The sequence below is a fragment of the Lepidochelys olivacea genome (assembly GCF_965140295.1).
Source record: "Lepidochelys olivacea isolate rLepOli2 genome assembly, chromosome: 16".
In the NCBI taxonomy this organism is placed as follows: Eukaryota; Metazoa; Chordata; order Testudines; family Cheloniidae; genus Lepidochelys; species Lepidochelys olivacea.
In genome coordinates this window covers 9,864,501-9,886,762 of record NC_140426.1, presented here as the reverse complement: position 1 = coordinate 9,886,762, position 22,262 = coordinate 9,864,501, and the positions used below count along the sequence as shown (strand labels likewise).

The 22,262-nt window shown below is 47.4% G+C and overlaps 1 protein-coding gene across 1 annotated transcript in view; it reads right to left on the bottom strand.

The window, feature by feature from the left end:
• LOC311531889 (uncharacterized protein) overlaps positions 1 to 22,262 on the bottom strand; it is a gene marked incomplete at its 5' end in the record, with an annotated part of 258,086 nt that overhangs the window by 102,713 nt on the left and 133,111 nt on the right. The window contains 2 exons of the mRNA XM_084649723.1: positions 16,334 to 16,453; positions 18,691 to 18,735. Coding sequence (XP_084505849.1) covers positions 16,334 to 16,453; positions 18,691 to 18,735 — 165 coding nt within the window. The remainder of the gene's footprint in view (positions 1 to 16,333; positions 16,454 to 18,690; positions 18,736 to 22,262) is intronic.

Below are 22,262 nucleotides of genomic sequence, written 5' to 3'. Positions count from 1 at the left end.
TCTTATTTATGAATCCGGCAGCACCCACTCTGTGCTGAGAGCTTTCCGGCTGGAAAAGAAAGCCCGGCCCATGCCCCGAAGAGCTCACAGTCTAAAGACAGACACAAAGGAAAAGGACTACAGCATATCAGTGCAGTGGTCAGGGAGATGCTTGCCAAGTCTTGACAAAATAATGTTGATATGGGTCCCCCCCAACTCCTCTCCCCTGCCCTAGAACGCCTCATATTCATCGGTACAGGTCAGCTACTTTCTCTACAGGTGTCAGAGCAGATCTGGGGCTTCAGAAGGGATTTGACTGTGGAGAGAAGAGGCCTCGTCAATGAGCTCTGGAAGGGCATTCCGCTCCTAGCGGGCCGCCCGCATGGCGAGGTTGATGTGAAAAGCCGAATCTGTGGGTGGATGAGGCTGGCACTGTTGGTGGAGCAGACAGGTTGGGCGGCAACTGGAAACGAGGCCCGGGAGGATAAGTTGGTAGGGCAGAGTTATGCAGGGCTTTTAAGGCGCCTCTCTGCTCTTGAACTCTTTGAATCCCCCTCTCTGCTCCCAAGTTTTCTCCTTCCATTCAGTCCCACCTCTCTACCTTGCATTTGATGTAGTAGAAGACGGGAGCCAGTAGAGGGATTCAAAGGATGATGGAAGGATGGAAGGATGATGGGGGGAGAGAGAGATGATCAGAGTAATGGATGAGAAAGATATTTTAGGGGCAGCTTTTTATATGGACTGTAAGGAGACAAAACAGGTGTCAGGGAAGCCAGAGAGGGGAAGGTTGTAATAACTGAGACACAAAATGACGAGGGCCTGGACTAGAGAATTTTATCCATAGCGAGGGAAAAAGAAAAGGACAAAGCTTAGAGACATTGCAGAGGGATTTGGGTTCCCTTTGGATGTGTGAGGGAAGCAGGAGGGAGGAGTCACATTACAGGGCTGAGTGACGGGGAGGCAGGTGGCTCTGACAGCAGTGATGGAGAGAGGAAGGGGTTGAGAGGGAAGTGAAGGTGATTGGTTTTGGTTGTGTGATGTTTAAGCTGATAACGTGATGGCCCGGGGATGTCAGATTGACAGGCAGGCATGCAGGATCTGATGGAAGCAGGCAGGTTGATTCGCCATTCGTCAGCATCAGGATGGCAGCTGCAGCCACACGAATGGATGAGATTGCCCAGAGAAGACATACAGTGAAAAGAGTGGTGGTGAGGAGGGAGAGGAAGTGTGTGGATTGGGGGAGGTAAGGGGCTAGGCCGTGGTATGTTTCCCCAGAAGAAAGAGAAGAGACAGAAGAATGCAGATGCACTGTGTAGGGTGAGAAGAGGAGAAGCAGCAAGGGGGACAGGGGTCCCATTGTGTTAGGTGACAGTTCCTGCCCCATAGAACCAATAATGAGATGTGAGACTCAACCTGTAGTGATTTCCTACTTTCCATTTTCACGTAAGATTATTCCTTTGCTCTGGAGATGCAGCCTCCTAGGTGAGGAGATACTCAAATAGAATGAAACAGCAGAACAGAGGAGGCCACCAAAGAGTTATGACATGCTGCCTGTCTCTGAGAATACAGAGCCATCACTAACCAAAGGGGAAGGCAGAATACCACACAGAAAGCAGATGTAACCTACGCTAACATGGTATGGGCTCGGTCTTCTTCTGTCTCTGGCAAGACTACATATAGAGGTTTACCAATCTGCTACCAAGTTTAAAGAAAATGCAGCTTATCCTTTTGGATCCAGAGGGCCTGGGTTCAATCCCCTCAGATGTCGACAGGCTGGGGTGATGTTAAAGAGACTATAAAAATTGAATCTTATGGAGGCTAAAAAACAAAAAGATTTAATAGGCCACCCAGTCCCTAGACTGGGGCCCAGAGAAAAAACTGCCTGTAAAGGACAGTTTCTAGTGATTTTTCCCATTCAGTTTAGAACTTCCAAAGTGATATGGCTTTGACTGCTTTTGGCAAGAAAATATCTCAGAGCCAAAGAGATCTCGGGGTCAGGAAACATCTCCTGATGTTCAGCCAACATTTCCTCTCGATTTTATCTCCTCTGTCCTTGCGCTGAACCCCATTACACTGCCCCAGCTATATTTAGCCCCAGACATATTTAGCTACTTTCATCTCACCCCATAAATCCATCTCTCCAGCCCCTTAATCATCATTTCTGTTACGCTCTGAACGCCCTCCAAGAAAGCCACCAGGATATTTCAAATCCTGTTGATTTGTTGCTTTTACCTCAAAAATATGCCACAAACATAACTTTTGGTGGTTAGTCAGGAAGTATTTTGGGGACATTGTATTTCCTCTGGATTTTAATGTGAGCAGCAGCCGCTTGACAGACATTTAGAGCCTAATCCAGATCCAGGTCAACAGACTGGATTCCATTGACTTCAGGGGGCATTGGATCCTTCCCTCCAGGAGCAAGATGCAACAGGCACTGTTTTTTTAACCAGGCTCCTTTCAAAGTGTTAGACCAGGGTGGGGAACCTGCAGCCCACTGCTTCTTTTCATCCGGGCTGCGGCAAGTCTCTGTGCTGTCGGCCAGATGCCCCCCGCTCTGCAGGGCTGGAGCCATGAGGGCCAGCTTGCTGGCATGTCCCTGTGGCCCCTAGGTGGAGAGGCAATCAGGGAAGCTCTGAGCGCTGCCCCTGCCCCCAGCTCCACAGCTCCCGTTGACCAGGAACCGCACCCAAGCTCCCTCCCAGACTCCACCTATCCCCCCCGCCACAAACCCCAACCCCCGTCCCAGCCCGGAGCCTGCACCCTGAAACTCCTCCTGCATCCCAAACCACTGTCCCATTCTTGGTCCCACCCCAGAGCCCACACCCCCAGAGCTGCACCCCCTCCCACATCTCAATCCCCTGCACCCCAAAACCCCTTGGCCCCAGCCCGGAGCCCCCTCCCACACTCTGAACCCATTTCTGGCTCCACCCCAGAGCCTAGGGAAGCCCTGAGCCTCTGTGCCCCCCTCAGGGCTGGAGCCTCCACCCCCGGGGGGCTGTCAGTGGCCCTCAGCTGATTTTTGATCTGGGTCAATGGCCCCGATAGAAAAACGGTTCCCCACCCCTGTGTTTGGCCAAAGGAACTGTGGACTCCAAACTGGAGCGAGTCAGGGTTTTTTCCAGCAAGATGTGTTTTCATCAGAAAATGCAATTAGTCAAAACAAATTCTTCACGGAACCATTATTGGTTTCAATGAAACGTTCATTGGGAAAGTTTATCAGGCCCAGGCTGGAATTTCTCTCTCTGTCTCAGTTTGACCAGAGAGACCCCAGAATAGCCAACAGAATAGCCCAGAGATTATGGCACTTGCCTGGGGTGTGCAAGGCCCAGGTTCAAGCCCTTGTTCTGAATCAGGCAGCACAGGAACTTGAATTTGGGTCTTCTATTGAGCTATTCTTGGGTCGGTCTCTCCGATTTTTCATGAAAAAATTCAAAAGCTCTCGGTTTCCTCCTGATGCAGAATGAAGCCCAATTGCTGCGACCGCGAAATGTTTTGCTAAATGGAATTCTTGTTTTCCAGCCAGCCCTACTCCACACCACCATCCGAGATGTGCAAAAAGAAGCCAGCAACCCACTGCAGCAGGCAATACAAAACCCTGAGTGTTTATCCTGGGACCTAACGACAGTGGTAAGCCACTGCTGAAAGCCAGTCCTGTGAGCTGTGTCTGTCGAGTCGTCTGCCCCAGCTCAGTCTAAAAAATGACCCAATCATTCATCCAAAACTAAAGCTGGTTGAAAAATGATCAGTGCATTTTCATCAACTTCCAAATGTGTGGATTTCAATGAAATTTGAGGGAACAACTCAACACTAAAATGAAATATTTCAAATTGACTTTCTTCTTTCGACTTTCATATCATACAATCTCAATTAAAAATGCTATATACGTGTTGTATTTAATGTTTTCCATTATATTTAATATTTTATTTTAGACTTTTAATGTTTCAACAAGGTCCCTTAGATGTTGATGAATAGACATTTCCTAGAGTTTCTGTTCTGCAAAAGTTTCCACCTTTCATCATGAATTGGGACGGAAACAAATTTTGAAAATGTCAGAATTTCCCATAGGACAGAAATTCCATTTTCTAACCAGCTCTACTCTAAACCCAAATGACAAGAACCTTTCTCTCAAACAGATTTTCATTTATGGGCTGCTGCACTTCTGAATCATATCTCCACTGTACCTTTAAAAGAAAATTAAATGATAAACATTTTAAAAAACAAAACACCGAAAAGGAAAACAAAAACACCATGACCTGGAAAGCTAATCTCTCAGTAGTTTTGGCCCAGTTAGAGGAATTAAAAAACTTCTGGTGAAAGCCTCGTTTCCACACATTTCCAGTCCAGTTTTCTTGAGGGGCTCAGTTAGTTTGGAGAAGCATCCTCAAACCATTAGGGCACACAATCAATACCCCAGTCCTTTTGAAGTTCTCTCACCAGCTTGAATGACAGGAACACAGGAGGGGAAAGTTCTTATTTCCTACCCCTGTCCCCCATCCTTTTCACTTTATTCTGGTCTCCAGTACAGACTAGCGCCTGATTCTGCCAGCTCTTCCCAAGCCCCAAGTCCACCACAAAGGCACAAAAGCACAGCAGTTTCCAAACAGAAACCAAACACCATTGATAGGACTGGGTTGCCATCCATTGCCCAGCTGTATACCCAGCTCAAGTCTTCAAGGTTGTGAGAAATCCGCCCCCTTCCCAGATTATTCGTTGGACATATAGGAGGAGAGAGAAGGAGGGGAGTCTAAGAGAGCTCATTTACAAAAACAAACAAAGGTCTTTCACCATATGGAAATATTTCTAGCAATAAGCAGGGCTCTTGGACAGATGATGGATGGGTACATTTAACTAGCTCTAATGCTGCACCAGGCATTTCGGCTCCTTTAAAGTTTATCCCAAATTGATTAATGTGAGCAAATGTGCAAAATCCCTGACAGCCTGTCAAGCCAGGCTGTGGCCCACTGCAGCGGAGTCTCATTTCCCTCAGAAGCCTCTTCAGAGCTATTTTTGTGGAGGCTCTGGAGGAACTGGCATGCAGCCAATGCTTTCTCCCCATGGCTTCTGAAGCAGTGAACTCAGGTGCACTGGGGGCTTGTGACGCTGTTTCGTTAAACTTCAAAAGAGAGAATTGAACCCTGAATACAGACTGAATCCAGGCCTCAGAAGCCAAGGAAAATCGATTGCTTTCTGCATTTTAAGCAGCTCTTTGCCTGAAGGAGCTCTGGTCAGCAGAAAAGTGGAACGATTAGTGCAGACACTATACGTGACAGAACACCAGCACTGAGCGAGGTCACAGTGACGGGCCAACTAGTTTGAATCCTGCCTCTTATTGTGGCTAATACAGGATGCTTCGTAGGTCAGTGATACACTCCCATGCAGCATCTAGCTAATTCCACAATGCCATACTGAACACTGGTGCAAAAAAAAAATCCCTTCCTGGCCTCTCACTGGGGACCAATTTATGCACTGAAGCATGACAATTGATTAACTCCACCTTTACTTCAGATCAAAGTTATTACGATCACAAAGTTACCCAACCACAGAATTGACCCTGCCTTTTTGTGGCAGTAAATCCCTATTGGTTAACTACCTTTCATGAAGCAATAGTTTCCTTTGTTCTAAATTTACCAGCCATTCACTTCCTAGCATGACCTCTTGACCTCAAGTTATGGGGCAAGGTTAAAAAGGGAGTGATTGGTTTTCAGTATAACCCCATAACCATGGACTTCTGAGTACAGCAATGCCAAGTGACTTCTCCAGTCTTCTGAAAACATTTGCAATGTCAACTATATCCTAATTTGATAAAGGAGTGTGATTGTCATTCTAATGGAACCTACCCCTTAGTCTCTCATTTGCTTCTCATAACTTGAGAGGCATACTATTAGGTGGAAATCTTCGTCCAGATCATAGAATCATAGACTTTAAGGTCAGAAGGGACCATTATGATTGTCTAGTCTGACCTCCTGCACAACGCAGGCCACAGAATCTCACTCACCAACTCCTGTAACAAACCCCGAACCTATGTCTGAGCTATTGAAGTCCTCAAATTGTGGTTTAAAGACTTCAAAGTGCAGAGAATCCTCCAGCAAGTGACCTGTGCCCCACGCTGCACAGGAAAGCGAAAAACCCCCAGGGCCTCTACCAATCTGCCCTGGGGGAAAATTCCTTCCCGACCCCAAATATGGCCATCAGCTAAACCCTGCGCATGTGGGCAAGACTCACCAGCCAGACAGGCAGGAAAGAATTCTCTGTAGTAACTCAGATCCCACCCCATCTAACATCTCATCACAGGCCATTGGGCATATCTACCACTAGTAGTCAAAGATCAATTAATTGCCAAAATTAGGCTATCCCATCATATCATCTCCTCCATAAACTTATCAAGCTTTGTTTGAAGCCAGATATGTTGTTTGCTCCCACTGCTTCCCTGGGAAGGCTGTACCAGAACTTCACTCCTTTGATGGTTAGAAACCTTCGTCTAATTTCAAGTCTAAACTTCCTGATGGCCAGTTTATATCCATTTGTTCTTGTGTCCACACTGGTACTAAGCTTAAATAATTCTTTTCCCTCCATGGTATTTATCCCTCTGATATATTTATAGAGAGCAATCATATCTCCCCTCAGCCTTCTTTTAGTTAGGCTAAACAAGCCAAGCTCACTGAGTCTCCTTTCATAAGACAAGTATACATTCCTCGGATCATCCTAGTAGCCCTTCTCTGTACCTGTTCCCGTTTGAATTAATCCTTCTTAAACATGGGAGACCAGAACTGCACACAATATTCCAGATGAGGTCTCACCAGTGCCTTGTATAACGGTACTAGCATCTCCTTGTCTCTTCCGGAAATACCTCACCTGATGCATCCCAAGACCGCATTAGGTGCTCTCATCTCCCCATTCCTCTTGACTCCTAGGTCTCCACACTTTCCCAGAGGAAGCCTCAGGTTCAGAGTCCATGGACACAGGTATGCTTAGACTGGTTTTTGCCACCCTACATTTGTCCACATTGAATTTCACCAGCCAGGGTGTTGCTGGCTGAATCCAGCTGTAATTTCTCAACGTTCACCATGGCCTGTCCCCTATCCCTAAGGCTTCAGAGGCTCCAGCACATGTCTCCAACTCACTGCTAGCATCCTCCTCCAAATCATTATTTAAAATCAGCCGTAAATGGTCCCAATATCAACCATGGAGATCCCCCATTAGTAAGGAGGAAGGTCCCTGGTCTGTGTTATATAGGGGGTCGGACTAGATGACCACAATGGTTCCTTCTGGCCTTGAAATCTAAGTGTCTATGAAAAGTTCTTACTGATACAAGAAACTGCCCATCTCAACTCTGTTGGCTATTTGGCCATTGCTTAACTAGTTTTAATCCATAGTGACACCTTGACACTCAACCAGGGACTTTTTTCTCCCCTCAGGAGTCCTGTGAGAGACTTGTCAACAAAAGGCCTGGAACCAGACCATGGCAGTGATTCCTGCCAAGAGTCACGCAGCCCTAGATCATCTTGAAACAATTTAAGTGCAATTAGATATGACCGCAACCGCTTCTGATCAGTGGAAAGAACTCCCCACTCTAATGAATGTTTTTACCTTCTGCTCTAGGAGACATCTCCATATTAGGGTCTGCATTGTGTAATGTTTATCACAAGAGAACATCAGGAAGGGCCAGCCCTGTTGCCTCCTGGTAGGAAACTGCTCTCGGAGCATGGGAACAGTATAGGCAGAAATGTCTTTTGGGGCGGGAGAGGGGTGTAGGGAGGCCATCTAGACTTCTTTTAATGGTATTCCACCCTCTGGATGCTTATCAGAAGCAGAGTTCTAGAACATTCCAGAATATTTTGTTAGAGAGGAGAAAAAACGTACCCTTCATTTGCTAGCAACCCCCCTTTGACTCTCCTTCTCTCAGGGATCTGCCGTGGTCCTTTCACTAATGTAACTGGAGCAAGACGTGGTCCAGGTTGGTCCCAAGCTATTTAAATGGTTACCCTAAGATGCGCTGCAGAATCTAGGCAGTAACAGCCTGGCAACAACGGCAGCTCCAGGGTAACTTGTGTGATCACTACAGTGTTACCTGCTGAACCTCATCGCCACTGCCCCAGTATCATCATATAAATAACGTTACTATGCTGGAGCAGTTTCACTGGAAAAGACAGAGAGAACGAGAAAGAAACGAAGAGCTAATTCATGGATCTGACTGCAGCTGTTCTGTAGCAATTACCACCTGCCTCCTGGGTTCTGCAGCTTGCTAGCTCACCAGCGCTTCAGCACAGCGTTGTCCTCCCAGTCCCACCACTTTGGGCACCGCACTGCCATCAGAGAAAGACCTCACTGGATTCTCAGGCTCATTCTCACTCAGCACAGGACAGGCTACTGCTCCGCATTAGTCAAAAGCAACAGTAACTGCCTAATGGTCCAGGTAGCAGTACTCCAAGCAGAAGGCAACAGATGTGCTGTCGGCAGGGCCAGCTCCAGGCACCAGCGAACCAAGCAGGTGCCTGGGGCGGCAAATGTAAAGGGGCAGCAGGATGTCGGGCTCTGGGGCGGCAACCTGCCCTCGGCAGCGGCGGGAATTCGGCAGTCGCTCCGTCACAGTGTGTTTCGTGCTTGGCGGCAATTCGGCAGCAGGGTCACGCCTCTTCTCTTCGCTCACTGGCGGCGATTCGGTGGCCGCACCATCACTCCACCTCCGGGTTGAGCGGCCAGGATTCCGCCTCCCTGTTCGGCGGCAAGTTTTGGGTTTCTTTGCCGCTTGGGGCGGCAAAAACACTGGAGCTGGCCCTGGCTGTTGGAAGCATGGGACGTACCCTCACTCTTCTACTGATTTCACTGTAGAAAGGAGCCCTGACCAAACCATCCCACTCAGAAGGCTTAGTGGGGGGCTTTAAGAGTGAGAAAAGGGGGTAAAGGCCAGAAAGACTGCAAGGGGAGGGAGTCCTCAAGGCTCATCATGGATAGTGGAAAACCTGTTTCCCCCAAGTAATAAAGGAACAATGTTCTGGAAAAAAAAAACCCCACCAAGTTTTAAAAGCCAGATCAGTAGCTGAGCGAGCTGGCCAAACAAACTTTGAAAGGCTGAGCCTGAAAACAACCAAACCTCAGGGAATATATGAAAACCTCATGTTGTGTGGACTACACCAACCTGGTGCCTTCTCTGAGGTCATCCAAGGTCTCAAGGAAGTCTCTCTCTCTCTCTCTCTCTCTCAGGAGAACAGCCACTTCCCGAGCAACAGAACATTTCAGAGCCACCCAGGTGAGCTCCGATGGTTACACAAAGTCAGCTGTGACCTCACAACAAAAGAGTTGCAGGGAAAATGAAGATTCCCGTATTACACTGACAAAGAGATCAGTGAGTGTGTAGCCTGTCAATCTGGAGTGTGGATGCATTGTTACACTTTGCATTTGTTTCAATATACATCATATTCTTCCTTGCCAGCAAAGCTGTAACAGTATCATTACGCGAGCCTAAAGCTAAATCTCCTCTGTTACACCTTGACACCCCATATTCACCACTGTCATGTAATTAGAATATGTCTTATACAAAGCATGCCTTGTGAGGTGTCATTCTAAAAGTCCTGATCTGCTAGACAGTAATATCTCATTAGACTGTATGTGCTATCGTCATGTGTGAAGTTATGAAGTTTGACTATGTATGTATTGCTGAAATATGTCCTGAGGTTGAAAACACCCACAAGCAGCCTTTCAGGTACGACAGTAAAAAGGCCAAACAATGTTAATGGCTTACTGAGGAAATGCACACAAGTACAAGGATTGCCCCAGGAACTGTGTACAATAGAAACCTCCCAGAGACAGCACTACACCATGGGAACTGTTTGACCCAGGTCACAGCAAAAGAGCGTGTTAAGCTCAGTTTTCTGTTTTTGTCTATTTACTAAGGTAATCTGCTTTGATATGTTTGATATCCTTTATAATCACGTAAAATTTACCTTTTGTAGTTAATAAACGTATTTCTTGTATATAACATAACCCAGTTTGTGGAATTCATATTGGGGGGAAGGGGCGGCAAGAAGCTATGCACATCTGTCTCCACATTGAGGGAAAGGGCAAATTTTTATGAGCTTGTGCCGCGCAGATCTTTCTATACAGCGCAAGACAGTATTATTTAGAGTTTATCCCGCAAAAGGGGTGTGCACATGAGTGCCGGGTAAGTCCTCTCACACAGAGCTGACTTCAGTCTATGTCTGCAGCTGCGTGTGGCCCTACCTGTGTGTGTGTGCGCTGCAATAGGCCAGAAAGCCTAATTCAGCAAAACAGAGAGGGAATCCAGGCTGGAGGAACAGGAGAGGCTCAGTGAACCCCCAGTATATCAGGTGGCATCCTGGATAAGGGGGAGGGGGTCCAATCCATCACATCCTCCACCACTGCAGTTACTGGGGTGGCCTTTCAACTACTCAGCATTATCTTTCCTAATAGCTCTTTTCACCTGAAGAGTAGCAAATGGCTAAGAGCAAGGGGCCAGCCACTGGGTCCCATGATACACAAGGGTCCATGTTTTGTTCAGCAGCCACATGTAGCAAGAGAATACACCATCTCTGCCGAGAACACAGAGCACTAGAGAATCAGTCTCCAAAACCCTGTTACAGATACCATCTGTTCCCTCCAACGACAATACCACTGTGTACTGTAGGCTCACGATACTCAGAAGAAATATGGCTTTGGACAATATTTTTAAGTGATAGAGTTTAGGCATGTTAAACAAACAGAATGCAAGTGCATGAGACCAAACCAGGAGCTTTAATACAAAATGTCTCTAAATAAAACTGGCACTACGTGCAGGTGGGAGAAAAGTGTGGCTATATCTGGACAGAGTTCAGAACCAGGAATGTCACAGTTCTGACAATACGGAGATACCATGGAGTTCTAACTCCAATACTAAGATGTCACTTCACCCCATTTTGCAGGCAGATGAGAACTGGAAAGGCAACTGATCACATAGGTGGCCTATCCCAAATGCACATTATGAGGTTTGCCCTTTAATGGAAAGGAGATGGGGATTAGATAAACCCACAGGTTTCATCCATCTCTAACTTCTGTAATTCTATCATCAATATTAGTTATTTACTGAATTTCTGGTCTGTGGCAGTAGGCAATCAGAATGGTGTGGATGCTGGGTTGGCTTTAGCCAAGAGTTTGGATAAACAGCGCAAACCTCATGCCATTTCAGCCAGTTTGAATTCTCGGGAGGAGTCTGGCATCATCCAAACCTGAAATTCACCCTCCCTTATAGTTCTGATCTGGCCTGAAACAAAACAAAACAAAAATCAAAGAGGCAGATTTGGATCTAGGGAGCCCAAGTCCAAGCTTCTCAGAAATTTTGAAAGGTTCAGATTCCACGTGCTGGGTTTGCTCCCAATCTGTAATAAATACAGAATTGTGACCTCACAAGAAGGGATAAGTAAAGTATTCACATTCCTTCTACCTTAATAGGAGAAGCAACAATCTCTTCACTATCTAGGAATGAAAACAACAGATGCTATATAGACCCTTGATGGACCCAGCCAACATCTTGGATGGCACAAACCTCCCCTCTCCAATGCAACACGAGTCGCGGCACAAACATGCTGCATCACAACATCTGGCTGCCATGCAGTGGACGCTCTCCGTGGTACCCGTGAGTGAGAGCTGGGGAAGTTCAGTGGCTTCACTCAAGTGACAGCAGGTGCAGACTAACCTAGCAGGAGAACACCTGTAGGAACGACCCAAGTGTCCACAGGGCTGGGTTATCTTTTTTGATGGAAATGCCGCTGCTCATGTCCAAACAGGTGATGCGAAAAATCCCTTTGCTGGCTTGGCTGGTGATGAGTAATATCAAAAGCAGTGCTCATAGTCCCGAGGATTCCCTCTCATCTCCTGCCAAGCACCTGCATGTCTCCCGTCCCCTCTTCCAGAAGCATCTCTCCACTTCCCCTCCAACCTTTCCCCCACTGACACATTGCTAACAGGAGATCATAAGCAACAGTGGCCCCACTGCCTTGAAATCAGTTTGCATTTCCCATGTGGTGAACTCCCCTCCCCAGTCATGTTGGCACCTTCACAGCTCCCCCACCCATCCCTTCCTCTTTGATGTTATTTACAAAGGGGAAAGACGTCTTTCTGCGGAAGTAACGTTTACAAGAACACCCAACCCAAGAATGTAACCAACACACACCGAGAGGAACGCATCCCTGAGACGCCACGTACTGGCCTCACCTCCTCCACCCCACCCCGAGCACTTGCTTTTACAGCACACCTGCACTTGGCTGATGGAGCTGCTGGCAGCAGTGACGAAGCATTCTTGTTACAAGCTCGCTTTGTGAAACCTGCGTTGTCCCTCCTTTCTCCCCTACACCTCCGTCTGGAATAATAAAAGGTGGGTTCCCCTTAGCAGAGGTGAAGCCAGGACATGGAGCTGGCGTCACAAAGTGTACGCCTCACGTACATGCTCCAATGGCTTCCCAGAGCCAGCTAGGAACCTAGACGGTTAATTGATCGACCTGTGGTGGCGACACACGACCACACAGACAGGCTGTGCCGCACCAGGTCAAACCATTGGTCTATCCATGGCAGCAGTGGCCAATAGCTAGGGCCCTACCAAATTCATGGTCCATTTTGGTCAATTTCACGGTCATAGGATTTTAAAAATAATAAATTTTTTTTATGATTTCCACGATTAAAAACTGAAATTTCAGAGTGTTGTAACGGTAGGGGTCCTGGAGTTGTGTGGGGGGGTGTCGTAAGGCTTATTGTAGGGGGGCCTGCGGTACTGCGACTCTTCCTTCTGTGCTGCTGCTGGCGGCGGCTCTGCCTTCGGCGCTGGGCTCCTGCCAAGCAGCTGCCGCTCTCCCGCTGCCCGGCTCTGAAGGCAGAGCCACCGCCAGCAGCAGCGCAGAAGTAAAGGTGGCCTAGTGTGGTGTTGTCACCCTTCCTTCTGCCCTGCTGCCTGCAGAGCTGGGGCCTCAGTCAGCAGCCGCCGCTCGCCGGCCGCCCAGCTCTGAAGGCAGCCCAGAAGTAAGGGTGGCAATACCATGACCCCCCTAAAATAACCTTGCAACTCCCTTTTGGGTCAGGACTCCCAATTTGAGAAAGGCTGATCTCCCCCGTGAAATCTCTATAGTAGAGGGTAAAAGCACACAAAAGACCCGATTTCACAGGGGGGAAACCAGATTTCACAGTCTGTGACGCATTTTTCATGGCCGTGAATTTGATAGGGCCCTACCAATAGCCGATGCTTCAGCAGAATGACTCTAAGGTGTTTACTGAGTCCCCATCATGGTGATATCTGAGCACTTCACAGTAATTAATGCATTGCTCCTCACAACACCCTGCAAGGCAGCACAGTGCTGTTATCCATATTTTACAGTTGGGGAACTGAAGCACGGAGAGGCTAAGTGGACTTGCCATGAGTGTCACAGAAAGTTTCTGGCAGAGCAGAGAATCCAAGCTGGGTCTCTCACATCTCGTCACCCTAAGCACGGGCGATTCCTTCCCCTCTTACCCAATAATCAGGATGGCCAACACATCAGTAGTGCAGAGTGAAAAAAGAGATCTTTCCAGATCCCTGCAAGGCATTGCTTTAGGGGTTTAAGCACACAAAGTGTTATTTCCTCTGAGGTATCACCTTCCATTGCTATGCGAAGTGCTTACACCACAGTAGGGTAGCTCAGCACTGCAGCTGTACCACTGTAGTGCAGACATACCCATAGCCTAGGAGTCAGAGATTCTGCATCTGACTATCTCGGGTCTTTGGCGGCCCCTGTCATCGGAGAACCTCGCAAGCAGAAACAACAACATCTCTCTCTTCTGTCCCAGCCTGCAGGAGAAACAGCAGATTATAGTCGGTGTGCGGGGACGTCTATAGGAACCCAACAAAAGCTAACTCTGACAGATCAGTTCTGAACCTGGTAAAGCCCCTGGTTGTTCCCACCTCTTGTGGGGACGGGGTCCATAGCACCACTCCAGCTTCTGCCAACATCCTGCCTCCTGCACCCATAAGTCCCCGATTATTGGCTGATCCTGTCAACTGCAACCGTCATGGGAAGCCACGGCAGCAGGAGGAAAACTGATCTCAGGACTAGCCCCATCAAGGACTTCAGTGATAAGAACAGAGATCTAGAACTGCATTCTAATCTATGGGGAGCCTGGGGTGATGCTTTCAGGGCAACCAGCGTTGCTAAGCAGGTAGGTGGATGCATTTGGTACAACCTGGACCTTCTTCAGACTGCAGTGGCTTCACTCCTAGATCCAAGGGGCATTAATCCAGCCTGGGATGTTGTGAACAGGTGGATTACCATGGCCAGGTCTGTGCCTGAAAGCTGGGGTACAATCTTCCAGTCAGTTGTAGAATTCATTATTTTTCTGCCACTGTGGCTATTTAGGCCTTCAACAGCCCTATTCCTGGCTATGCCACTGACTTGCTACATCGCCTCAGGCCAGTTACTTACAATAAAGCCTTGGTCCCTGACTCCCCATCTGGAACACGGGTTAACATCAACAGTTGGCCCCCCCTTTGGAGTGCTGGAAGGCTTGTTTGTAAAGCCAGTTTGTAGAGTGGCTGGCCCAGTGGCTACACATCATGGCTGCTGCTTGGGGACACTGGCTCAGCACTAAAAAGCAGGGCTGTGGTAGGCTCTGAAATAGCAACATGTGCTATTCCTGCAGACCCGGCCTGCAACCCCGCTGGCACGCATCACAGCCAGCAGGGAATACGATGGCGGCTTTAAAAAGCATTAAAGACCTTTGATGTTTTAATATACTTTCCCTAACATCACGTCGCAGCAGCATGCAGTTCTAATAAAGGAAAAGTAATAGATGCCAAACATACGGCTTCCATTTCATGCCAGGACAGCTTCAATTGGAATTGTCACTGGCCTGAAACATGTTTCTCCTTAGGAGTCTTGCTGTTCTTTCCATGTGGTTTGAATCAGGATTGCTTTCCCTCCCCCTGCCCCAGGACAAAGTTTGGGAATGTGGGTTAGGAAGGAAAAAAAAAATCAAACCCCTAATGCTTGAAATAGAAAACCACGGATTAGCCCTCCCGAGGAATCCCAGCGGCGGCTCATTCAGCGTTGATCTTTGGCAAACCGGAAGAGGTGGGTACGTGAAGCAGGGAGGCTGCTGCTACGGGCTCCACCGCTTTGCAGAATTTACCCCTGGCGACACTGCTGCTGTGACTGCAGGAAGCCTGCCAGTGAAGTTATGACTAATCAAAGCGCGTGTGCCAGAATATACAGCACTCCTCACACCGACACAGCGCACTGGGTCAGAGTGTCAAACCCCTCTTTTCATTTCATGGCTGGTCCACAGAAAGGATCAGTGCTTCATTTGTGCTAGGGCTGAGCCCTGGCACCTCTGGGCTTGCTGCATCGGTTATGAATGTAAAAAAAATTGCTTGAGCCCTGACACCTTTCATTATAAATTAAGCAACAGAAAGGATTAATTGCTTATGGTTACTATCTGCTAGCAGAGTTCCTCCTTTAGGTTAACTGGTAGAGTCCTCTGCTTTGGTGTGGCAGATCGTGGGTTCAAACCTTGCTGCTGATGCCTGGGGGGAGTTTCTGACTTGGGGGTAGCAGGGTTATCTCTTACTGCTCCCCAGAGTTTGTGTTCTGAGTGACAATGAGTTTTTTGATCCTCTGGCCCGTGGAATACTTACTGTGCAGGACAATGCTAAGAGCCTCCTTAAGACCAGCTTCTCCTTGGATGCTCACAAGATGTGAGTAGATCATCAAAGAAATGCAGATGTGCTGAAGACATGAACATGCCTAGGCTGAGAAACCACTCATTCTTACTGCCAGAACTCTCACCTGCCCTCCCCACTACCCTCAGGCATAGGGCCAGGTTGGAAATTAGATTGTAGGCTCTTCAGAGGGAGGCTGTGTGGCCAAGTGGACAGGACATGGGACTAGGATTCCTGGATTCTATGCCAGGCTCTGACCCAACACTGCCATAATTGAGGCTGGAGCAGGCATTCACAAACATGAAGGTCAGGCTTTTAAAATCTGACAATTAACTTCTCTGTGCCTCAGTTTCCCCAGCTGTCAGAAGGTCTTAGAATTTATTTGCTGCCTGACGATGTGAGGCTCAACTGGTGTCTCAGAAGCTCTTTGAGAGCCGCAGGTGCCAGGTGTTACTGAAGTGACACTATTTCCAGGCAGAAACTGTAAGTCCCATTTTCGTTTTACCCTGGCAAGAAAGCCACCTCCCCAGTTCCAGCTGCACCTCTCTGCTCAGGGGTATGGGTTTTCAGGAGGAGCCAGATGCTGTGCAGTTCACCCTAAAATGCACTGCCCTGGGGAGCAAGCAGTTTGAGTTTTCCTTTCCTTCTCAGCTCTCAGCAGAAAAGGGCGTGTCCTAGACTCACCATGAACGCCAGCCAGTCTTCCTTTGAATTTCTCCAGAGAACAACGGTAGGTACACCAGGCATGCCTGGGGGGCCTGGATCTCCGGGGGGACCTGTTCTCCCCATTGCACCAGGGTGCCCCTAGGAACGAGAAGAGTGACTCCTTTAAGACAGGCTTGGATTTTTCAGTCAACACAAACCCAGAGCTGGGCCTGAACCAAAACCACGTACCCCAACTGAGGGGGAGTTCAGATCTGAACAACTGGGCCAATTCCTGTGACCCAAATGGGATAAACCAAAACCCGGAGATCCAAACCACCCTGGGAAAGTAAGGAGCTGGGAATGAAATATGTGGCTTGACCCAGCTCTAAACCGTACAGAGAATACACGCAGTTCGAGCGAAATGCTGAAGGTGGAGATTGCAGTTGTATCTCGCTCTATAACGCCAAGATACTAACAAAAGAGAGCAGCCTGACTGCATTCCACATACACATCTCTACCCAGCTCTTGCTCCAAAGAGAGACATTGAGATGTACTAACAAATAAATCCATCACCACTCCATTATCTCTAAAAGCACTGATCTGAACATTCATAGAATCCTAGAATATTAGGGTTCGAAGAGACCTCAGGTCATCTCGTCCAACCCCTTGCTCAAAGCAGGACCAACACCCACTAAATCATCCCAGCCAAGGCTTTGTCAAGCCAGGCTTTAAAAACCTCTAAGGAAGGAGATTCCACCACTCCTTAGGTAACCCATTCCAGTGCTTCACCACCCTCCTAGTGAAATAGTGTTTCCTAATATCCAACCTAGACCTCCCCCACTGCAACTTGAGACCATTCGTCCTTGTTCAGTCATCTGCCACCACTGAGAACAGCCGAGCTCCATCCTCTTTGGAACCCCCCTTCAGGTCGTTGAAGGCTGCTCTCAAATCCCTCCTCACTCTTCTCTTCTGCAGAATAAACAAGCCCAGTTCCCTCAGCCTCTCCTCATATGTCATGTGCCCCAGCCCCCTGCTCATTTTCGTTGCCCTCCGCTGGACTCTCTCAATTCGTCCACATCCTTTCTGTAGTGGGGGGCCCAAAACTGGGCGCAGTACTCCAGGTGTGGCCTCACCAGTGCCGAATAACCACTTCCCTCAGTCTGTACACATCGAGCGGGGCACCCCAGGTTCAGACAGATAAACTATGCTGAGTGAGGCTAGGTTGAGAAGGGCCTGTGTACCTGAAGCAGCAAAATCACCATTGTCTCTGTGGCAGAACGGCCAAGATTTTAAGCCGCATCTGAGAAACCAGCATCCCCATGTGGGCCTGCTGGCTGCAGTTTCAAGCACTGCCCTGGCATCTTCCTTCCTTTTTCAAGAGGGAGCGTGGGGTGATTTAAAGTCACCCTGTGCACAGATAGCACAGCTGCGAGGACTGGGATTTAACCATGTTAAGGGTTGAGAGTTTGGATTTCTAAAGCTGGGAAAAGAGGCACTGTGCAGGGACATAGCCTTTGGAATAGGTCTCTGTAGTGCCCTGCCACCCTTGCAGGAGCAAGTCTCAGAGCCTGGATCTACTGACTTGGGCTCACGGGGCTTGTGCTACAGGCCAATAACAGCCAGGTAGATATTTGGGCTCGGGCCGGAGCCTGGGCTCCGAGACCAGCGCGAGGGACGCGTGTCAGAGCCCAGGCCCCAGCCAGAGCCTGAAGGTCTACACTGCTATTTATAGCCCCTCAGCACAAGCCCTGCAATCCTGAGTCAGTTGACCCGAGCTCTGACACTCACTGCTGGGTTTTTTTTTTGCTGTGTAGATGTACCCTGAGGAGCTAAGTCTCAGACCTAATAGACAACGTGAAGCAACACTGGAGTGATGCCTGCTTCCCTCCCTCCACAATAGAACATCCAGGGTCTCGCTCTGTCAACAAGGCTATTCCTAAGGTCTACAGAGTCTTTGTTAACAGAGAGAGCTGGGTGGTCTACTAGAGAGAGCACTAGACTGGGACTTGGGAGACCTAGCTTCTAGTCTCAAGTCTGACCCTGGATGGTATTGGGTAAGTCACTTTACTGCTCTGTGCATCAGTTTCCCCATCTGTGAAGTGGGCATAATGATACTTTTTAAGGTACCTAGTGGTAGTTCAGAATAATATTAGTAGTTCAAACTCCTCTACTGTGCTTGTACAGAAAAGCTGTCTCAAGATACAAGTATGAATTTGGCTCGAAAACATCCCAACAAAAGCTGAATTATCATTGTATAAGTATTGGACCACCAGGCTTGGTGTGCAGGAATCTCAGAAGCTAACCAGGCAGTTTCTAATCAGAAGAAATGTCAGCTGCATTTGCCCCTGGACCTAAACCACATCTAACGAAGTTTAAGAGTTTTCCAATTTACTCACTTTGTCTCCTTTGGGTCCCAGAGGTCCGCCTCTCCCTCGGCAACCCTGAAAAGCAAAACAAGAGCTGTGTCACTCAACTGTGTTTGTTTGCCCTACTCCACCTACAAAGATCCTGGCATAGAAGGACAATCTTGACCTGTGAAGATACCCCAAGCTGGTCATAGGACAGGTATTTCTAAGCAGAGATACTGCAAACACAGGCTGGAAGGCAGATAACTCAACTGGAAGGCTGACCTTGCTGCTGGCTGGGTGTAAACCGATAGCATGACTGTCACAGGGCCTGTCTACATGGAGTCACTCAGGAAAATTAATATGGATGAATGACAGGTGGGAATTTAAAATTAAAGTGGCGTTAATTCAGTTTTTCTTAGTTCAAAATAAGATGAATTAAGGCCACTTTAGGACACTTAACCCAGCTACATTGCTCAGGGGCATGAAAAATCCACTCCTATGAGTGAAGTAGTTAAGCCAACTTAAAATCCCCTGTATAGACAAAACTAGGTAGATGGAAGAAAAATAGCGACCACTTCTTGGGGAGGTCTATTTACTGCAGGAATCCGAGAACCCCGCCCATGCAGTAGTAAGTGTCCACAGTGAGGCGCTGCAGGATTTTAAGTGTAGAAAAAGCCAGATTCCTTTTCTTTGCAGGAAAATGCTGATTCCCACTACAAAGTCTTGTTCCAATGAAGGGTCAGTTTTGTAGAGAAGATTTGGTGCAAGATGGAATTTCTCATCAAAACACAAAAGAGACCTTGATCCAAATCAGGTAAGACTTGAACAGAGGACTCCCGCATCCCAGCTGAGTGCCATAAGCACTGGGTTATTGGCTATATAGGAGTAAGGCAGAGCTGGACACACACCATAGGACAGCGAAACAGTTTCAGCAGTGACAGGTTTCAGAATAGCAGCCATGATAGTCTGTATTCACAAAAAGAAAAGGAGTACTAGTGGCACCTTAGAGACTAACAAATTTATTTGAGCATAAGCTTTTGTGAGCTACAGCTCACTTCATCGGATGCATTCAATGGAAAATACAGTGGGGAGATTTATATACATAGAGAACATGAAACAATGGGTGTTACCATACACACTGTAAGGAGAGTGATCACTTAAGATGAGCTATTACCAGCAGGAGGGGGGGGGGGAGAGAAAGGGATTATCACCTTTTGTAGTGATAATCAAGGTGGGCCATTTCCAGCAGTTGACAAGAACGTCTGAGGAACAGTGGGGGGTGGGGGAAATAAACATGGGAAAATAGTTTTACTTAATTCCAATTCAGCAGTCTCTCATTGGAGTCTGTTTTTGAAGTTTTTTTGTTGAAGAATTGCCACTTTTAGGTCTGTAATCTCGAGTGACCAGAGAGATTGAAGTGTTCTCCGATTGGTTTTTGAATGTTATAATTTTTGACGTCTGATTTGCGTCCATTTATTCTTTTAAGTAGAGACTGTCCAGTTTGACCAATGTACATAGCAGAGGGGCATTGCTGGCATATATCACATTGGTAGATGTGCAGGTGAACGAATTTCAGCAGTGTAAATCCCACTGATGATCAATGAGACTGTTTCTTGACTGCCTACATCACTTTAAAATGGTACTTAGGAGCCTTGGAAAATGCGATCCAATTCCTCCATTTGACAGTACCCATCTTTAGTTTGTAAAGCTTTTTGCTCAGGAAAAGGATGAAGTACAAATATCAGCAGCAGCTGTGGGGGTGGTGTATCTTTGTTTTCAGTTGTTTAGTAAGGGGAAAAGCTCTGCATCAAGTTCTCTAGTCCAGTGGCTCTCAGCCCTTCCAAACTACTGTACCCTTTCAGGAGTCTGATTTGTCTTGTGTACCCCAAGTTTCACCTCACTTAAAAACTACTTGCTTACAAAATCAGACATAAAAATACAAGTGTCACAGCCACACTGTTACTGACAAATTGCTGACTCTCTCTTTTTTTACTGTAGAATTATAAAATAAATCAACTGGAATATAAATATTGTACGTACATTTCAATGTATAGTACATAGAGCTGTATAAACAACCCATTGTATGAAATTTTAGTATGAACTGACTTCGTTAGTGCTTTTTACATAGCCTGTTGTAAAACTAGGCAAATATTTAGATGAGGAGTTGTACTCCTGGAAGACCTCTATGTATCCCTGCGGCTACATGTACCCCTGGTTGAGAACCACTGCTCTAGCTTAATAAAAGTTCAGATCTTTAGTTACTGTAAATCAGCACAGCTCTATTAAAATCATTAGTGTTATGTGCCTTTCCACCACCTGAAGATCTGATCCCAAAATATACCACCTGTATCAACAAGATTGGTGATTTCAATTGCAACAGGAAGCAAACACCCTGAGTCCCAAGGGTAAACTGCAATTCAACACATTCGTTCTGGGCCTGGGTATTTTTACTGAGCACAGCCTGCAAGCCAAGCCAACACGTGACTGGTGACTCTGTAATGCAAGTCATGTTCTACTAAGCGCTGACACCAGACTCAGTTTACCGAAGAATTTACCTTGAGGGGGTAGCGTTCATAAGGCCTTCTATCAGCCAGCAAAAAAACAACCAAACAAAACACCTCCTTTCACGCTGAGTGGAAGAGAAAACAAAGAGCCACAGTCTGTATCAATAGCCTTCCCTGGACCAGCAACAGCAATGAAAATTACTCCTCAAACTGCTCTCTGTCCATATTGCCCAGCTATATTTGAGGGTAGCGGCCTTGGCACAGAAATAACTCAAACACTGTTCTGAAGTCGAGCCCATTATCCAGCATGTTGTACTGGAACAACATTGCAAACAGGTATGAATGCCACATGGCTTCATGCTTTGTGGACGTCCAGCCACAGACGTTCCGGCCCGGTTCACAGCAATTTTGAGGTTTTTTTTTTTTTTAAATAGAATCATATGGTGCACATTTCTTCTGAATGACAGCCACCTCGGGGGAGTTCATCCTTGAACAGGATTCTCTGTAACGCGCGTGATGTTTAAAAGCGCAATTGGAAAGTTCTGGCTGACTTTCAGGATGCGTGTAATGCCGACGGACGCTGTTGTGGGTAAAATATAAAGCAGCGCCTGGGTATAAAAACACAACAGAGCTAACAGAGGCAGCTTTTCAGTCCCAAGAGCCATGGACATGAACTAGTCCTGCTGATTATTTGTGCTAGTGACCCACCTGTTTAATGAGCGGTGTGTGCAGTGATCGTCCGTGATTTCGCTCTCCACACAGGTGCCCAAAATATTTAAGAACTGTGGGCACAAATGTCTCTAAGTATTTATACAGTGCCCACAACCATGGTATCTGAAAGCTAGACCCAGTAGTCTCAAATCTGGGTGCCTACCAACTTGTGCATATTAATAAGTGGTCTGATTTGCAAAGAGGTTGAGTCTCCACATCTACCACGGAAGTCAGTGAGAGCTGGGAAATTATGTTCTAGGTTCCTACTGGCTTGGGATGCTCGCTTGGCTGAGCTGTGGAGCGACCAGTTGGGAATCAGGCATTGTAGTGCTGCTACCAACCTCTCTTCTTTCGTATGAGACCAGTCCCTTCTGGGAAGAAGGATAAAGGAGTTGGAGGCGCAAG